General features: G+C 38.1%; 1 protein-coding gene across 1 annotated transcript in view; it reads right to left on the bottom strand.

Annotated features, from left to right (window-relative positions):
* The window catches only part of lepr (leptin receptor), a 121,535-nt gene that overhangs the window by 34,543 nt on the left and 65,635 nt on the right, over window positions 1-21,357 (bottom strand). The window contains exons 8-12 of the mRNA XM_069938352.1: window positions 20,927-21,214; window positions 18,570-18,687; window positions 16,786-16,985; window positions 15,153-15,301; window positions 2,711-2,864 (exon numbers count right to left, since the gene is read on the bottom strand). Coding sequence (XP_069794453.1) covers window positions 2,711-2,864; window positions 15,153-15,301; window positions 16,786-16,985; window positions 18,570-18,687; window positions 20,927-21,214 — 909 coding nt within the window. The remainder of the gene's footprint in view (window positions 1-2,710; window positions 2,865-15,152; window positions 15,302-16,785; window positions 16,986-18,569; window positions 18,688-20,926; window positions 21,215-21,357) is intronic.

The raw sequence follows: 21,357 nt of genomic DNA, 5'->3' as shown, positions 1-21,357 counted from the left end.
CTTCAGGTGGTTGTTTTTCCAGACTCATTTGTGTAGTCTTCCAAAGGCACGATTTTCACTCTTCCAATGCCTAACTAATACACCTACATTAAGAACACACCATTTAAAAGACAAGAAACAGTGCAATATATAAACTAATTTGGGGGAAAAAAATCAGTATTGTAGTCTTTAATTATGTAAAGTTGACTTTAATCAAGTAATTCCTGTGACTTACAAAATTCCAACCCTGGCTGCTGAATGCTATAACAGCAATGTGCAAACACGCCTCTGTCTTAATTAGCACCCTTCCCCAGTCTTACAAATAAAGCCTTACTAATATACTTAATACTAATAAAAATAATGACTCTTACTAGACACTTTGGGAGAGTCGCCCCAGCAGCAATTAGCATTGGCAGCTCGTCATCCTGGGCACGGCCATTCCATTTCAACGCAACTTTATTCAAACAGCTGCTGCGGGTGGGTCACAACTGGGGTGCTGGCTGAATATTGTCTGCCATCTTCCTCACGCTGACAAACTGGCTCACCTCCCCACAATGTCCCATTCAGGTCCTCAACGCATCTTCCTCAATCTATTTATTTCCTCCATTTTTTTTTTGTCAGTTGTTTGAATTTCCAGTTGATTAAATTCCAGATAATGGGATTTTATTGTACAAGGACTGAACCTGCTGAAGAATACCCTATCTTACCAGCCAAGAATGTTTGTAACTGCTTTGAGTAATATGGCATTAATTCAGGTGCAAGTTTTTGTGGAAGACACTTGTTTGTAAAGTGACTCACTTTGATAAACAACTTGTAGTCATTAACCACTACTTTTGCTCTGGACACTGAATCATTTCTATTTAGTAGATGGCAATTTTACAGTTTTCTTTTCTGTTGTAAATAACAGTAGTCACAAAGCAATAATGAATGTCAAAAAATTAAGTTTGTAGAGTAGAAGTCCAAAAATCCAAATGCCATAAATCTGGACCATCTGAGAATCCAGACTTTATGAAAACTTTCAAGCTTGTTAAATTTAGTGGGCTTCTGTGTGAGTGTGTGGATGCCTTGTTGCCACAGATGAACAGCGGCAAACGACCACTATAAAACTGCTCGCTTTGATAAATGAAGCATGCTGTTTTTGCTAATGAATAATCTATCAAAATTTGCCTGCTCATCTCTTTATTCCCCTTAAATTTGAATTTTAAATGTACTGCCTTAGAATCCAGAAAATCTCAAAATCATGACCGAACCAATCCCCAAGCAGACTAGATTTTCGGACTTCTATTGAACATTTTAGTTCTCACCTTTCCCAAATATGAGTACAGTAAAATTTCCAGTATCTAGAATTCAAGCAACCGGCAACCCAAAGCAACCAGCAAAACAGAGGAAATAGGTAGGTAGTAACACAAATACAAATTTAAATAAAAGTTTGAAATTCTAAAAGTAAATGTTCTCCAAAACAACATACAAACCTTTGGTGAAGATTGGAACAAACATTCAGCCAGCAGAGCACCCAATCAGGCCTTGCCTATAGCAGTTGTTGAGGTGCGACTCTCCCAAAGTGTCTCCTTAACCCTGTCTGGTAAGAGTCTTTATCTTTATTAATATATTATGAAGTATATTAGTAAAGCTGGGGGTGGTGGGGGGGGGGGGGGATTACTTATGACAGCAGCTTGGTTAGTATAGCAGTTAGTGCAATTCTACTGCAGTACAGCAACCAGGGTTCAAATTTAAATTTTGTAAGTTACAGAAATTACCTGCTTAAAGTGAACTTCACATAATTAAGGACTACAATACTGATTTTTTTTTCTAATTACTTTATATATATATATATATATATATATTGTACTTTACATATTCTGTTTTCAACTCTTTATTCTTACTACAGGTGTATTAGTTAGGCGTTGCAAGATTGTGTCTCAGGCAAGCTGAAAATTTACATATCCAGCATCCGCAATCCTCGTAGGTGCCGGATATGTATGTGCATGTTATACTTCATATAAAATTGCCGACTATTATTCATTCAGACTTTGTAATGCTAATTACAAAGGAGAAAACTTGACAAACCAGTATAACCACAGCTTTTGTAACTGATCAATACACTAACAGATGAGCCACAACTGCCAACCAAAGAGAGAAGAACATGAGTGTAGAACAGTAGTTTGCAACTTTTTTCTTTCTATTCACGTAGCACTAAGTAATTCCTATGCCATAGGTGCTCCGTGATTAGTAAGGGATTGCTTAAGATGGTATGTGGATGGAAAGAAAAAGTTTGAAAACCACTGTTTTAATCTTACCTAATTGATTCGTTACGTGCACAGTTTCATAATTCCAAAGGAAATAGACCAGAGACAATTTTTCTCAAGCAAAATATTTCAGTAACAATTGGGTCTAGAGCAGTGGTTCTCAACCTTCCCTTCCCACTCACATACCACCTTAACCAATCCCTTAACTAATCACAGAGCACCGATGGCAGAGGGATAACTTAAAGTGGTATGTAAGTGGAAAGCAAAAAATTGAGAACCACTGGTGTAGAAGGAAACAAAAGTGGAACTAAGAAAATGTATACTTAAACTGAACATTTCTTGTTTTACAATGTTTTTAGAAACATCTTTTGAAATTAAATGGTTTTGATGGACCAAAGGTAACATTATGATATTTATCTATTTTCTCCTAATTATATTAGGAACTTTATTGGTTCCTGTCTAAATCTAGACTAAAAAAAAATTACCCTGGATGTCTGCAAGATTAGTATGCACTAAACTGCTCCATTCACTCTGGTGTCCAGGCCCTTCAAACCTCATACAACGAACACAGGCGACATATGTCACACAAGGATCAGCTATTTCAGTGATGACAAATGTTTTGTTGACAGCAAATAAAGTCTGCAAAGAGAAACAACAATATTGATAATTGCACAAGCAATCAGAAAATAAATATATTTCACCCTTTCTCTTATAAGATAGGAAGGAGAGAAGTGTGTGATGTTTCTGGCAAACATTATAGCAGAAATATTGACATTTATCAGAAGGAAGGGGTACCAAAAATATCCCATCCTCAGTTATTTCAGGGTCCAGTGTGCCTCTGTTAACAGCAAGGCTGAAGCATGCATAACCCTTTTCAGCCACCATCATACAAGTCCCAAACAATTTATTTCATTCTACAAGATAACTTGAAACACATGTGAACACAGGACACAACAAAGGCGATGGCCCAGAAAACCTCACTTCTAACTACATAATGAACCAAAGGTCTTTGCGAAGCAGATTATGTTCTGATTTTAAACCCCTCACAACATAATCTTTATTCTTCTGCTTACAACAATACATCTTCAGGTAAGAGCCTTCTAAATTATTTCCTTGTGTTTTTGATTGCTATTACCTACATCCTTCCCACGCCAGGTCATTGCAGATAGTCTTTCAAGCCCATCCCCATCAATCTGCCACTACCTGGAACCAAAAACACAGCAGTGACCAAAAGGTGTCAATAATTAGTCTTGGGAGGAGCTGAATATCTGGATAATATCTGGAGAAGGCTTCACCCTAGAGAGAGGGACTATTCCTTCTATTCAAGGCAACATGACTCCTACTTGAGGATGGATTTATTTTTGGTTTCAGCCCATTTACAAGGTCGGATCATGGAATCTGAATACAAGGCGAGACTCTTATTGTATTGACTATTGATATACCAGATAAGAAGAAAATGGCCTATAGATAGCACCTTAATACATTGCTGTTAAAAAGGCCAGATTTTTGTAACTTTGTTCAGACCCAAATAACTACATTCTGTGAGATCAACTGTAATTCCACTGTAGATAAATTTTCTCCATGGGACACATTAAAAGCATATTTGTGATGTCAAATAATTAGCTATGCCTCTGTGGGAGGGCTGTAGAGTGGGAAGCATGTCTTTTAGTTATGTGATATGATTGATATATGTTGTACTTGGATAAATACATTGGTGGAATTTAAATAAAATATTCCAAAAAAATTAGCTATGCCTCAGATTTTTTTTAAAAGTATACAAGGGAGGTGGAAATATTGGAAAAGGAGATTACAGTTAAGGAAAAGGACCTTCAACAAGTGGGCTCTGAGGATAAACAGATGGTTAATTAATAAAAAGCTTCAATATATACATATAAAATTTTTTAAAATTATAACAAGATCTGAACAGAAATACTATGAACTAGAGGAAAGAGCCCATAAGGTCCGCTCCTGGCAGTTGAAAATAGAACATGCCTCCAAAACAATAAATGTGATTAAGCTGGCCTCGGACAGGATCTTTTACAAACTGGAAGATATAAATGAAGCTTTCAAGCAATTGTATGTTAATTTATATAAATCTCAATTGGTGGGGGATTTAATTAAAATTGAGAGTTTCCTGTCACAACTGGATCTCACAAATTTGAATTTAAAAGAAAGGGAGGGGTTCAACACTCTCTTTTCTCAAATTGAGATAGGGGAAGTGTTGGCCTCCTTGCAAATTAATAAATCTCTAGGAGAGGATGGATTTCCACCAGAATTTTATAAAGAATTTAAAGATTTATTAATACCTCTGTTTAAGGAGGATCAGGCAGTGGTGACACAGACTCTCCCAGAGTCCTTTTCGACAGCAGTTATTATGGTGAATCCCGAAAAAGATAGGAATCCATTGAAACTTTCATCTTATAGACTCATATCACTTTTGAGTACAAACTATAAGCTTATTGCCAAAGCCTTGGCAAATAGATTGACAACTTATTTGCCCAAGTTAATAAATGCTGATCAAACTGGCTTTGTGTAGAGGAGACAATTGATGGACAATGCACGTAGATGGCTCAGTATTATACATCTGGCATAAGCAAGAGATGACCTAAGTGTCACCGTGGCTCTAGATGCAGAGAAAACCTTTGACAGATTGCAGTGGGACTTTTTATTTAAAGTGATGGAAAAATTTGAACTAGGAGAAACATTTATTAATTGGGTTAGAGTTCTATATTCTGAGCCTAAAGCTAAAGTAATAACTAATGGTCAAATTTCATCACCATTCCCACTGTTCAGATCTAGCAGAAAAGTTGTCCATTGTTTCCAGCTCTTTTCCTCCTGTCTATTGAACTGTTAGCAGAATTCATCTGTCTAGATCCAGGCACAAAGGGTTTCCAGATCAATCAGGAAGAACATAAACTCATTACAAAAAATGCAGTCTAAATTGGAAGATTTTGGAATTATATCGGGTTATAAAGTCAATTGGGACAAGATTAAAGTTATGCCACTTGCATATGGGAATTATGAAGAGAAATTTTCAATTTAAGTGGCTACTTAATGGGATTAAGTATCAAGGTAGATAACAACCTGCAGAATTTATACAAGTTGAATTATCTTCCCTTGCTTCAGAAAATTGAGGATGATCTTAATAAATGGATAACCCTCCTAATAACTTTGCTTGTAAGAGTCAACTGTATTAAAATGAATGTGCTGCCAAGAGTACAGTATTTTTTTTAAAGTTTGCCTGTTTATATACCTCAGATTCTTTCATAACCTTAATAAATGCACCAGAAGTTTTTGTGGAAAGGTAAGCCTTCCAGGGTCTCTATTGATAAATTATCTTGGAATTATGAATTGGGAGGATTAACACTACCTGATTTCAAAAAATATTTTTGGGCAACCTAATTGAAATTTGTCACCTCCCTGTTTGATGGAGGAGATGCATCTTCATGGGTAAAATTGGAGTTACACAAGGTTGGTGAGAGGATAGTAGAAAACCTTTAAATATAAATGGAATTCTAAATTATTATCTGGCCCTAAAGAAGCCCCCCACCAATAAAGCATATAATTACAATATGAAATAAAATTAATGGTCAAATTGGGGACAGGGTGTAAGGGGTGGGGTGGTCTTTCACCGAGCTTGATCAACATATGTTAATTCCATTAACAATTGACAACAAAATCCTGGATACTTGGTCCCAGAGAGGGATCAAGTGTATTGAGGATTGTTATAAGCAGGGACAATTTATGACATTTGAGCAAATTAGGAATAAATATGGAGTTTCAAATGCATCCTTTTTTCTGCTATCTTCAGTTAAGATCTTATTTAAGAGACAAGTCCAGCACTAACTATACCGCAATGTAGCAAAATAGAGACACTGGTTTGAAAGGGGGGCACAAAAAAAAATAATTTCAAAAACGTATTCCTTTCTTCAGGTGGGAACCCCAAAACAAGAGCTTGATAAATCAAGACAAAGGTGGGAATCAGATTTGGGTATAGAAATTGATCCATTTTGCTGGTCCTACTATGTCGGGGCAGCATGTTTAACATGATTAATGTAAGGTATCGGCTGGTGCAATACAACTTCTTTCATCAGCAAAACCTTACTCCACAAAAGTTACACAAATTCAAATCATATAACCATATAACCACTTACAGCACAGAACAGGCCAGTTCGGCCCTACTAGCCCATGCCGTAGCAAATCCCCACCCTCCTAATCCCACTGACCAGCACCCGGTCCATACCCCTCTAGTCCCCTCCTATCCATGTAACGATCCAGTCTTTCCTTAAATGTAACCAATGATCCCGCCTCGACCACATCTGCCGGAAGCTCATTCCACATCCCTACCACCCTCTGCGTAAAGAAATTTCCCCTCATGTTCCCCTTATAATTTTCCCCCTTCAATCTTAAACCATGACCTCTAGTTTGAATCTCCCCCTTTCTTAATTGAAAAAGCCTATCCACATTTACTCTGTCTGTCCTTTTTAAAATCTTAAACACCTCTATCAAGTCCCCTCTCAATCTTCTACGCTCCAGAGAAAAAAGCCCCAGTCTGCACAACCTTTCCCTGTAACTCAGACCCTGAAATCCTGTCAGAAATATCAGACCAATGTTTTCGACGTGGTCAAGAAATAGGTATTTTCTTGCATTCAATCTGGTCATGCCCTAAAGTGAGGCCTTTCTGGGAAGATTTGGATAATCTCCTGGAAAAAATAAATTACTGGAATTCAATACCCTCAGGTACCAGAATAATTTTTATTGGGGAATTTAGAAGACATAAGACCTAAAATGAGGCTGTTGAAATATCAGTTAAAATTCATTAAACTCACTTTAGCAGTGGCCAGGAAATGCATAGCTATTACTTGGAAATCTGATTCGCAACTAGGGAAGTGGGGTTGGGAGGATTCCTCTTATTTTGTTCTTCTTTCTCTCTCTTATCTTTTTCTCCCTTTTGTTCAATATGGACATTGAATTTGCATTTTTGCAGTATTATTGTAATTTTTCTTTCTTTTTAAGTGAATCACATGTTGACACTTCTATTTTCTCACTTTTTTTCATATCGACATGCGGATCGACATTTGTATTTTGTTTTTAATTATTATGGATATTGATTGATGTTTTACTTTTTGATTATACTTCATTTTGACTGCATGTTGATTAAAAATTCTCAAAGAAAAAAATTAATCTTGGGCCTTACTGTGAGCACCCAACACCTGTTTGCCTTCTGCTCCCTTCATTCCAAACATTGTGTTCTTGCTGCTTCCTGCCTTTTCTTCATTCTTTCCATCTTTGACTGATTGTGTTCTCCTCTCTGCAACCACCACAACATGCTGCCTTTCTGTCAACTTATCACAATTTATCATTTAAAAAGGAATAAAGAGATTCAAAGAGTTAAAAATTTAATGCAGTGCCCCTGTCACTAATTCCTTTCCTGCCAGAAGTACCCTGCAACAAAAATGGGTTCCTCTTTGATTAATTGGTGCAGGCTACACTCTGCAACACTGTGCAGCCTTAAAAAAGAGATGCCCTTAGGGAACCTGTAGCTCTACCCAATAGATTTTGGAAATTGGAATGTAAAATTGGATCCAACTTGCAGAGCATTACTATTAGCTGCACCCCCATTCCAATTCCACACTGCGAACATGAGTGGACAGAGAGAAATTTCCAGTTCAATAAAATCTGCTTTAGTATTATAGTTTCATTTCTAATCTTATGAAACATAATGCATGGGTAGTGATAACTGTAATAGGATATAGCTATACTACAAATATTCAGATAAAAATAAATCACTCAAACTTAGCTATTACAGCTCATAATCTTCAGGGCTCTTCAATGAGATTGGTTTTGAGTGACAAATGTTACCACTCCTACACAACCATTTACTTTCATATCACTAATTCAAAGCTTTCCACATATCACCTACCAAAGATATTACAACATTTTTTATAAAGGTTATCAACTGCAATGTTTAAATAGAACCCTGGAAAGCAATTTTATGTCTAAATTTAAAGGCATACAAGACTAATGAGACTAACAGAAACAGCAACTGGTGTTCAACGCGGATAGTTTATGACCTGGAGAGAAATTTGGAGATGATATTGTTCTGAAAGCACAGAAATTCTGGAGGAACTCAGCAGGTCTCACAGCATCCATAAGAGGTAAAGATTATTACCAACATTTTGGGATTGAGCCCTACTTCAAGATTTGTTGATCTTTGGGGAGCAATTACAGAGGAGGGAAATTAAGTAATCTTCTTTCATTGCATTGTATGAGCACCTGCATTACATCCATAATACACCAATGCTTGGGATGAAGTCTACATACATTCAGTGGAGGCTGGTACAATGGGGACAGTCAAAGACTCTTAGATGAGCACATGGATGCAAGAAATGTAGAGGGTTATTATGGGTAATAGAGTAGGGAAAAATTAGAGTGCTGTGGAGTAGATTTACATAGGTTGGCAAATCATTGTGGGCCAAAGAGTCTGCTCTGCGCTGTAATGTTCTATATTCAGGAAGCTGTACAGACATTTTTCTTGCTGAACTTATTCAGGTGAGTGTCGAAACTTCCAGTGAACTCTTGGCTTGAAAAATTGTTGACGGAGAAGCTGCCTGATTTAATTGGGTTCAGGCCCTTCTCCTCAGGAATGTCTCTCTGAGAAGTTGATTTGAAGGCTGGCAGTAGAATATCGAAATTCAAGGGAGAAGAGATTAAGCCCGTGTTTGGATGACAGTGTCCTTTTTTGTGTTGACATGAACTGTTTTATTGTGCCTAAACGTATGAATAAAATTGATTGAATTGCCATGAAACGCTTTTAAACTGATGGGAGGTCCAATGCTGAAGGTACATAATGGTTTAACCCTCTTAATAATTTGCAACAAAACTTGGCCTGCCCTCAACAATTACACTATCTTCCATTGAATCATTTATAGCTTTACCTCCTGAATAGTTTAGTTTTTGATCCTAATTAATTACAATTTAGGATTGCTTAGTGTCATATTAGAACAAAAGTTCCTACTTTCAGCGGCAGCTACTATTACTGCTCCTGGAACTATGCCCTGGATAAAAACAGTAATGCATTCTGGAACCAAGTGGCTCTGGCAGAACTCACACTGACTATCAGCAAACGTGTTGTTGGTGAGTATAAAGCATAATGACAGATCATCCAATGACTTAATGGAGAGGAAGTTGATTGAACAGTAAATGTTCAATTGCTCGGACACATGTTGGGAATTGTCCCCGAGTCAGCTAGATGCTTGAACCACACCACAACGCAGTTGCTGTCTAAGATTGGTGGAAGTGCGACATGGCACATATGGAACAGAATCAGGAATAGGAGTTTCTTCTCCTTGCGTCTGCTCCATCATTCAATGAGAAGATGAATACCTCAGCACCACTCTCCTGGATAAACCCCATCTCCCTTTACTTCCTTATTATTTAAAAATGTATTGATCCTAGGTCTTAAACATGCTCGACCACCGAGTCTCCATAGGTAGTGAATTCCTAAGATTCTGAGTGAAGAGACCTCTTCTCATCTCTGTCCTGCTAGTCAATCCTTCAATTTGAGACACTGACCACTGGTTTTTCGACACCCTAGCCAGCAGAAACATCAGTATTGAGCACCATAAGGAATTTCCATATTTTAATGAGATCACATCTCATCATACTAAACTCAAGAAACTACACAGTGGGAAGCTAGAGAGGAAATTGCAGGTGCCCTGGCAGAGATTTAATTCAAGTTCAAGTAAATCTGATGGCACAAGTACCACCAGAAGAAACAGCGTTCCCGGTCCTCGGTGCAAAAACATGCAAACACACAACCAGATACAAGATCGACATGCAGAACAAAAACATGTATGAAAATAAATAAATATTGTTTAATAATGAATAGTCTTGGAGTGTTTGTGTGACCAGTTCACAGACTATTCACGCTTTGTCCATCGGGCAGATGCTACAGGAGCCTTCCATTGAGCACCAGTAGGGTCAAGAAGGGTTTTTTTAAAAACGAAGCTGTAACTACGTTGAACGCTGAATCACGGCGCTGAGTAGTATTGCACTCATATTGTAAAATCAGTACTTTTTAAACAGTTTGTTGTAGACTTTAATTGCTCATGTTTTACTGTTGTATATACAGCACTATTCTTTAACTTCCAGTTGATTCTGATTCTATTTCATTGGTTGGTTTACTGGCATAATGACAAAGTGAATCATCATCATTTAGCACCAGGCACAGGTGTGGTGACAAAAGACTGAAGGTGGCAGCAAATATTGTTGTCTCCATTCAAAGAGGACTGCAAGGTAAAGCCTGGGAATTACAGGTCAATAACACAGGTCTGTAATTGAAAGGTTACTGGTGAGTATTGTAAGGGGAAGATATACATGCCCTTAAATGGACAAGGGCCGATAAGGGGCAGTCAGTGCAGTTTTATAAATGGGAGTTCTCATTTCATCAATCTGTTCGAGCTTTTCATAGATGTTGTCAAAAAGGTTGACAAGGGCAAAGCAGTAGATATTGTAGATCTGTATTTCAGCAAGGCATTCAAGTAGGTCTTGCACAATAAAGTTCTGCTCTGAAAGGCTATAGTGCAAGGGATCCACATACAGATAGATGAATAGATAGAAAATTGGGTTAGAACACAGAAACATGATGGCATAGTACAAGGCCCTTTGGCCTTGATGTTGTGCTGACCCATAAATTCCTTTATAAAATACAAAACCGTCCCTACCCCATGACCCTCTATTTTCCTTTCATCCATGTGCTCGTCTAAGAAGTTCTTAAATGCCCCTAATGTTTCAGCCTTGACCACCATCCCTGGCAAGGCATTCCATGCACCTAAACTCTGCATTAAAAAAAACTTACCCCTGATGGCTCCCCTAAACTTCCCTCCCTTCACTTTGTACATATGTCCACTGGTGTTTGCTATTCCTGCCCTGGGGAAAGGCACTGGCAGTCCACTCTATCTATGCCTCTCATAATCTTGGAGATGTCTATCAAGTCTCCTCTCATCCTTCTATGTTTCAAAGAGAAAAGCCCCAGCTCTGCTAACCTTGCCTCATAACATTCATTTTCCATTCCAGGCAACATCCTGGCAAATCCCCTCTAAACCTCTCCATAGCTTCCACACCCTTCTTGTAATGAGAAGACCAGAACCGAACATAATACCCCAAGTGTGGTCTCACCAGATATTTGTAGAGTTGCAACATGACATCTTGACTCGAACTCAATCCCCTATTAATGAAGCCCAATATCACATAGATCTTCTTATCTATCCTATCAACCTGCATGGCAACCTTGAGAGATCTATGGATTTGGATCCCAAGGTCCCTCTGTTCATCCACACTCCTAAGTAACCAAACAATAACCCTGTACTCAGCCTTCTGGTTTGTCCTTCCAAAGTACATCACCTCACACTTATCTGGATTGAAATTCACCAGCCACTTTTCTGCCTAATTCTGCATCCTGTCTATATCCTTTTGTAACCTACGACAACCTTCATCATGATTCACAACTTCTCCAACCTTTGAATTATCCACAATCTTACTAACCCATCCTTCTACCTCTTAATCTAGGTCATTTATGAAGATCACAAAGAGCAGGGGTCCCAGAACAGATCCTTGCAGAATTCCACCAGTCACCAATCTCCAGGCAAAATACTTCCCTTCCACTACTACTCCCTGCTTTCTAAATGCAAGCCATTTTTTTAAAAAATCCATACAGCCAAAATTCCATGGATCCCATGCCTCATGACTTTCTGAACAAGTCTCTCATGGGAGACCTTGTCAAATGCCTTATTAAAATCCATGTAGACCACATCTACTGCCCTACCCTTATCAATTTCCTTTGTCAGCCCCTCAAAAAATTTAATTAGATTTGTGAGGCATGTTCTTCCCTTCACAAATCCATGCTGACTATCCTTGAGTAGTCTGCAGTTATTCAAATGCTCATAGATCATAGCCTTAAGACTCCTCTCCAATAGTTTGCACACCACTGACGGAAGATTCACTGGCTTATAATTCCCAGGATTCTCCCTATTATCCTTTTTTAAACAAGGGGACCATATTTGGCATTCTCCAATCCTCTGGCTTCTCACTTATTTTGTCAACCACGATTCCCTTTTCTTCCTATCTTTTCCCTGTCCCAATAGGACAAACCTATCCTGAAACCAGCACAAGTACTCCCTAAACTTCCTCCACATTACCTTTGAACATCTGTTTCCAATTTATTCTCACTAGCTCCTTCCTCATCCAATCGTAATTAGCTGTTTCCCAATTAAACACTTTCCCATTTAGTCTACTTTTATCCTTACCCATAGCTATGCTAAAGCTCAGGGAGTTGTGGTCACTCTCACCTAAACGGTCACCCACTGAGAGATCTGCCATCTGATCTGGTTCATTACCTGGAATTAGATCCAGTATAGCCTCTCCTCTAATCAGCTGGTCCACATACTGTGTCAAGAATCCTTCTTGAACACACCTGAAAAATTCAGTCCCATCTATCCCTCTTACAGTCAGGAAGTACCAGTGAATATTAGGGAAGTTGAAGACTCCCATAACAACAACCCTGTATTTCCTGCACCATTCCAAAATCTACCTGCTTATCTTCTCCTTGGTGTCCCGAAATCTATTTTGGGGGAAGGGCTAATAGTCTACTCCTAGTACAGAGACCCTCCTTTGTGACCCCCCCCAAAAAAATCAGGTTTTTTTTGTATGGCCCATATAAAAAACAACCCCCAATTTTTTGCCATCTGCCCTCCTAAGAGCCTGATGCCCCAGCCAACCAGAATTCCAAAAGGCCCAACAGCAGACCTTTGCCCTGGCCATTCTCCCACCTGAGCTCCGACTGCAGAGCCCCGACTGCAGATCCTCACCCCGTCTGCCCACCTAAACTTGATCGTAGATCCTCACCCCGTCTGCCCACCTAACCTTGATCGTAAATTTACTACCCGGTCCCACCCATCTGAGCTCTCAAAACATTGAACGCAAGTACTTGTGTGGTCAAAAGTTTGACCCATATCAAAGACGACCGTCCCCCTTTTATTGATCCAAAAAAGTGGTTCAAAAAATTTGAGATTACAGCAGTGTATATGGTAAAAATATTATGAGAAGGCTAGCTAATTCTTTTACCAACACCTTTTATTTCACAAGTATGAAATAATGAGATAAAAGGCCAAGTATCCTTGCAACAATAGATTAAGCACTCAACTAACCAGTCAAGGTGATAGAAGGGCACAATGAACACTTACTAATTTTATTTATTTTCATCAATTGTAATGTTTCCTTTTTTTTTCTACAGGAAAAATGTGAATGTTAATGAAGATTCTTCTAAACAATCCTCAGACAAATAGCTTCTAACCATATACCCAAGCTTTCCAAGCTAAATTTCCCTAGTTGAGTCGCAGTTTCCAAATTCCTCAATGAGATTTATTTCTGCAGTCTTCTTCTCTCAGTACCAGAAAAACTGAATTTGAAGCTATATTTGTAGTATCCTCAATTTAACCATGTTTAAAAAGGAGATAAAAGCAGGCCTGGGTATATGATGATATGTCAGTGTTAAGAAATACAGGAAGTTTCCTGCACAATTGGACATTTAATTTATCTCTCTTTTCCACAAAGACAAAGAATGGTGCCCTTAAGGAATACTTTCATATTTTCTTGTGAACAGTTACAAAGGGGGATGGAAAGTTGAATGAAGATTCATCTATCACAAGTCAGTCCCATGCAAACCATGATAGATCATGCCTCAATGACTATTAGCCGATGACACTTACATCTAATTCAATGAAGGGCTTCGAGGTGTTGGTTATGGAGTGAACCAACTCCTATTTCAAGAAGAACCTGGACCTTCGTCAATTCACCTATCATCACAACAGGTTTATGGCAGGTCAGGTTGTTATTCATCGACTCAAACTTGGCGTTTAACACCATTATAGCAGAAAAAATATGAACAAATTAAAGGACCTGGGACTATATCCATCCCTCTGCAACTGGATCCTCAACTTCCTCATTGGCAGAGCCTAAGCAGTGTGAATCAGCAACATCATTTCCCCTGATACATTTCCTGTACATTTAGAACTGCGTAGCCAAATTTGGATCCAACTTGACGACTCCACCATTATTGGCCAAATAACTGGAAATAACAATTCAGAATATAGAACAGAGTTTGAGAATCTGTTTGGGTGGTGCCAGAACAACAAAATTGCTCATAACATCACCAAGATCATTATAGATTTTACGAAGGAGAGGTGGAGGGATCGCACAATTGTCCCCAATAATGGGACAAAGTTGGAGAGAATTAGAATCTTCAAGTTCCTGTGAGTCCATATTTCAGAAAACCTCTTCTGGAGCCAGCACATCAAGGAAACCATAAAGAAGTCACACCAATATCTTCTAAGGGGTCTGAGGAGATTTGGCATGACATTAAATACAATATCAAACTTCCACAGGAGAACTGTGGAAAGTATACAGACTGGTTGCATCGCAGCATGGACTGCTCCAGCACCACAAAAGGACAGTCTGCACAATTGCAAGGGCACTTTTTTTTTTGCACAATGACATGTGTGTATAGTTAATATCTTTTTTTGTATTAATGATTCTTCAAGTATACAATTGTAGTTTCTTTGGTTTTTACTTTACAAAGTACCTATTCAGCTGCAGCAAGAATGTTGATGCATAGGAACATTATAAAATGTATCGGACAATAAATTCATTATCATTATCAGGAATTCTCATAAAGCTATTCTTTAACTGTTTGGCACAAGGGAAGAAAAGTAGATGCCTTTCTATTATAATTTCCCTTACTTTACATATCTTGATGACAAGATAGTTAATATTGTGACTGCTGAATACATGTGCCTTCAAATCAGTACACTTCATCATTCCTACACAATTTTAGTGCAAGTCTTACAAAGTTTCAACAGATCACCCTACCTTCCAGTTACTCTCTATTCCATCTTCAGAGTACTGAATTTCAAACAGAAGTGTGTGGGGTGGCAGAAGTGGTATTTCCCAGCTGATATTTAGATAACTTCCATTTGAAGTAATTTCTGCATCAACATTAGAGGGTGCCCAAGGTTTTACTAAATGTATGAAAAAGAGGAAAAAGTGCTGATGGATACTGAAGCACTTACAAACTTTGTAATCTACATTACATATACAAATTCACACAATCAGATTAAAACTAAGTAGCACTATTAATGAAGCAGTAAGGAAGACTGAAGACCAAGTTAAAAAAAAGTAAATTTAAGATTTGTCGTGTTTAAAACTGCAGTTGTGGAATTCACTCTTATCACATGAAAGGGTTGTGATAGTACAGATCTATCACCAATGTATATAGTGTATATAGTTACAGTATCTTGACTGTGCTTACAGTGATTGGCTGAGAGCTAAGCCAAACCTACTGTCTGGGCCTTAAAGGGTTGTGTCCCTAGCCAGGTCGGATCATTCCGGACTGGTCGGCCACCTGTGAAGAGCTCCTGTCTTTTGCTAATAAAAGCCTTGGTTTGGATCAACAAGTCTTTGATTCTTTCGACGAGCTCCACAAGGGTGTGGCGAGGTTTTATTTTGCACTGATCTCCCAACCTATTGGATCACATTGGGCTTGAGTTGATAAGCATCTGGGAAACAAGGCCCTGATGCCACAGACACCTGGCGATACCAAATGGGTCACAAAAGATAACCAGATCTCAGGACATGGATGCAAAGGCCCTTCCCTAAGACAACCCAACAGGCTTTCAAGAGCTCCTATTGTCAAAGGCCTCTATTTCAAATAGCTCTGATAATAAGAAAAGTTAACATAAAATAATTAAATAAAATTGACATGATGAATTTATTAAACATGTCCTAATCTGCTAGAAATCAATTCAACATTGAGATCATAAAATAAAAAAACAAAAACATTTGCTTGCACTCAATTTTTTCAAGGTCAGAGCTCCCATTTTGAAAAGCAGGCTGTGCCTCTTTTGCCAGCCTCCTGACATACAACTGAGGGCTCAGATGTAAAGTGCACCAGCTCCCTGCTCATGATGTTTGTGATCCATTGCTGAACTCAGCACACCTGACCTGCAGCTCACATCAGACTATCATGTTCCATTGTGCATGTGAAGATGAGCTGAGCATCTCTGTCATCTGAGTATCTCTGGCACTTCCCTATGGACCAGTTAGCTGATAGAATATAGACCTATACTGCACAGGAACAGGCCCATGATATCCTTGCTGACCACAATGACAATCTCCAATCTTCCTCCACATGGCCAATATTCATTCATCCCCTACCTGTTTATTTCACTCTCTAAATATCTCTTAAATATTGATATTCTGTTTCTACTACCTCCTCTGGCAATGCATTCCAAGCATCTACCACTCTATTAAAAAAAAATCCCCTTTCACCTTCAACCAATACTCTCCAGTATTTAATATTTCTAGTGTGGGGAGAAAGACGATCCTATCTATACCTCTCTTAATTGTATAAACTTCTATGAGGTCATACCACAGGTCTGACACTTAATCTAAGTTTGTCCAGATTTTCTTGTTGTTTATACTTTAAATACACACAACTTCTTACCCACATCCATAGGAATCACACAGGTTGGTGCAGATTTGTAAGTCATCTCCTGAAGGTGGAATTCCATCCACATCACATAGCCAAAAGTGAGGTTAATGGGCTTGATCTGACATTGGCCAAATGCATTCTTCTGCATTGGGCATTCTTCAACATTAATGGTTTTGTTTTCAATTTCCAGATTATCACACCAATAGTCATCCCTTATCAAGAAACAAAAATCAGTGTCAAAATGTACTTTGGCATAACTAAATCAAATTATATTGCATGTTAGGAAATTAGAGGGAATGGGAATTAATACTTAAGAATTGGCTGGATTAAGATCTCCCATTTGGTTCTTAACAAATGATATACAAAATGAGTCAAGAACAAATTGAAACCAAAATTTTTAAACACTGTCCGATATCATCAAGAGATCACCAAAATACAGTAAACCCCCTGATATCCAGCATCTATGGGAATTGGTAGAACCCAGATGTGTATTTTCCAGTTACTTGAGACTTACTCTTGCAATGTTTTACTAATACACCTGAATTAAGAATAAACAATTTAAAAGACAAAAATACTACACTGAACAAACTTCACTTGCATGAATACATAAACCTTAAAAGCATTTTATTTTATTTTCAGTCATTCTTTGAAAACATATAACTGTTGGATCTGCAGGTTCATCCCCTTCCATGGAGTCACCCGAAAGACAAACAAAAATAACATTAGAGATAATTAACCCCTCCCCTCATTCCCCCAAGTTTACATACAAAGCTTCTGACCGGCAAAACTCTTACTAAGCAGGAATAAGAAGACACTTTAAGAGAATCACCCCAACAGCAAGAGGCATCGACCAGCTCTTCATCCTGGGTGACGCCATTGCTGTTTCACATAACTTTATTCAAACAGCTGCAACAAGCAAAGCAGGACCAAGGCACTATGCTGCCTGAATATTTGCTCCCATCTTCACCAAATTTTTTGTGTGTTACTTCAGAGGTAATTTACTTTTTCAATTTTAAACATTTTTTTTAACCCTTTTTTTAAAAATATTTTCCTTGATTTGTTTTTCTGGTTGCTTGAATTTCGGATACGAGGGCTTTTACTGTAACTAAAATTTGAAATGGAGTAAAACTTTAATAATGCATTACCTTTTTATTTTGGTGTGCTGTTGGATAGAATATTTTTTTCAATTTTGAACCTTCATGAAGCTTCCACAATGTAAACTTTTATCCAAAAGGGACATAAAAATAACTAACAACTGTCTAAGTGAACCTGCTGTGGAAATGATAGGAATGAAGATGGACACTATTGCAGTCTAAAGGACAATCTGTTAGGTAAAAACATCATGAGCTGGGAATGTAGAGGGAGTCTCCCAGTGCTGGGCCATAACAAGATGCAGTTGTGACCTTGTACTCTCAAGATAAGAGTGGGGATGACAAATTGATGTGCAGGAGGCTAGCAGAGAGGGACAGCAACAGTTTATTCATTGGACAATGTCATGGTATGATAATTTACTAAGTACGTATCCTAAGGTATATAAAAAACACCATTTTCTGATAACAGCAGAATGCGCCTTCTCCAACTAACACTGTTAGTTGCAAGTGTTACAATCCGGCAATAAAGAACAAAGAACCTTGATTTCGACTCAGTCTTGTGTTTGACTCACTCATTCATGAACAAAGCAGACCTAACAAATCCTAACTTACTTTTAGATAGTATAACCACTTCACCAATGAACAATAGAAAAGGTATTAATTCCACCCCTAACAACACCCCAATAATAAACACATTATACTTGCATGTAATATTTTAACTTGTAATTGCCGACTGCTTCTGGTTTCCATAGACTTGAGTGCCATCTACAGATCATTGTTTCCAATGCACCATCTGTCTCACAGGAAATATTATTTTTTGTATCTAATTAAAAATATCAAGAGAAAATATTAAAATTCATTGCTTTAATAAAGCTGTGGGAAAATTATATTTTGCATCCTATAAATGATGAAATAATTTTAAGAAATGGATGAAAATAATATTAAAAGAATTGCATACAAAATGGAGCACAAAGACAAGCACCCAATTCAATCTCCATCAGTTCATGTCCCACTCCTGAATATGATGATTTAACTACAAACGCAAAAATTTGATTTAAAAAAATACAGAAATTGTTGGAGACACTTGCTGTGAGAGAGGAACAGGGTTAACATTATAGGTTAAAGACCCTTCATTAGAATCCAGACCGATCAGGGGTCTTCATCAAAACCTGCTAAATCTGTTTCTCTTTCCACAGTTGCTGACCGACCTGCTGAGTATTTCCAGCACATTCTGTTTTTACTGCTTATACAGTACAGCAATATGAATTTGATATGCGACTATCAAATGTTTAAAGTTCTTTAGTTATGCTGATGGAACAGTTTCTCCAACAATTTCATTTGAATCCTTCATAAATTTAAAGGTTAGGTAACCAGTCTGCCTGCTTATCTCAAGAGAAAAAAGGCACACCTTATTTTTCCTTTCCTGAAGGTCAAATGCTTGTATTTCTAGCATCAGCTTTTACAATTCATTTTTACAATATGGGAATTCTACATTCTCTTCAATTATGCCCCAACCCAAAAGTTCAATACAAGTGCAGCATAACTTTTTTTGCAACTTTATTAGGCCACAAAAATGACCCATTTGGCTTGTCGAGATTGCTCCCCCATTCCATCATGAGCTGATCCATTCTTTCACTCAATCCCACTCCCCTGCCTTCTCCCCATAACCTTTGATACCTTGACTATTCAGATTGACATATCTGCCTTAATTACACCCAACAACCTGGCCTCCACTGCCACCAGAGAATGAACTTTTATGACCTCTGCTAAAAGAAAAAAAATGGCTTTGTTGACCAGAAGCTGCCATGCAGGTTACCCATGTGCCTGTACTTCAAGATTCCCTTGTCCCTCTATCCCATTAGATTCTCATCTTCCAAGTAATACACAGTTCCTTTATTTCACTCAGCAAGTGGTTCTGAGAAATATTGATGAGAGTGTTCCTGAGAAATCCCAGTTTCCCCCTCCACAGCTGTTAGAAAGCTCAGGACTCGTGTGCAAGTGTGCATGAATGCGGAAGCCCCTTGTTGTTGCCGGCTTCCCCTTTGTGCACTTCACAGGGAATCCAGAAGTAAAGTGCTTACTTCCTACAGCTCTGCAGTTACACAGGGAAATCTGCCTGTTGAGCCTGTCCCAATTTAAACCTGGAAAAGGATTTGATCAATGGGGAGGAATAGCTCCAAGAGATGAAAGCAATTAATTTAAAAAAGTAAATCATCTGGAGTTAATTAAAATGTATCTAATTGTTCTCAGGGAGTTTTATTTAACTTTTAAATCTTTATTTTCAATTTCTACACAAAAGATTTAAATAGCCCCTGAAAGTTTGCAAGTTTCAGAGCTTAAATAGGACTGATGTGTCCTGGGCTCTGTGGGGCCTCAGTGATCACATTGGATCAGGAATTTATCAAAAGAAGATGCACTCCAGGTCATGGAGGTCGACTCAATGGAGGAGCAGCAGCCATGAGCTGATGTAGGTTCTCAGCACAAAATGTCAACCAAACCCTCACCTCCACATATGTAACTCAGCCTCCTGAAATCCTCTAACAGTGTGGCTTTTTTGGTTCATATTTCATGATATTATTATTTTCAAATTAATGTCACTCTATGGTGACCATGTACCAACACCACTGACAACTCAGATTTAACTGGAAATTAAAAAGTTAACTGCAGAGTGCCTGACATGCTACTCTCACAGTATGGAGAAGCTGACACGACCATCTTGCTCAAATAGTTTTATCAGGCTCTACTACAGTACCCTTCTCATCAAAACATTTCACCGTTCTTCAGAAACAGCATACAATTCTGAGAGGCAGTTCTACAGACTTCACACATCTAATCCAAGTGACTGTTTGTCCCAAGAAAAAAAATAAACAGGCTACTTTGATTTTGCGAGAAGTGCAACCTTTAGTTTGTTGGGGAGGGGGTGGGGGGGGGAGAAATTATGTTTTAATGATATACAAAAGGAATCAAAATGACATTGAATGATTAACAAATAATATGAGAGACCAAAAGTCATTTTTTAAATGTGTCAAAGCATGCTGATTAATTTTTCCAACATATCTTACCAATTATAATAATTACAGCATAGCGAAAGTTACAAATACTTCTTTCTTCATTTTGAAGGCAACACTGCAAAATGTTGAATTGAGACTGTCCATTTGATGTGACATTGAGGAGAGTAACACTGGTTTCATGATCACTGATTAAAGCATAATTATCTTCTGGAATTTTTTCATTCATGTTTAACCACCAGGCTACGTTGTAGTTAGTCAGGGTGTGATTATAGAAAATGCACCGAACAGTAACATCCGAGCCTACGGTTGTCAGCACTTGAGATGGGTAATATGTAATTTCTGTCAAAAAAAAGTTAAAGAATTTTTTTTCTTAATATTTGTACAAGTATGCATTAGTTTTGCAGCAAATGATAACCATCTTATAAAAGAAAATAAAACCACTTTTTTCCTGCCCAGGATCTTATGCACCACATGCAAGTTTC

This window comes from Narcine bancroftii, chromosome 5, assembly GCF_036971445.1.
Source record: "Narcine bancroftii isolate sNarBan1 chromosome 5, sNarBan1.hap1, whole genome shotgun sequence".
Lineage (NCBI taxonomy): Eukaryota > Metazoa > Chordata > Chondrichthyes > Torpediniformes > Narcinidae > Narcine > Narcine bancroftii.
Note: the sequence above shows the minus strand (reverse complement) of the source record. Positions and strands in the feature narration are given on the sequence as shown.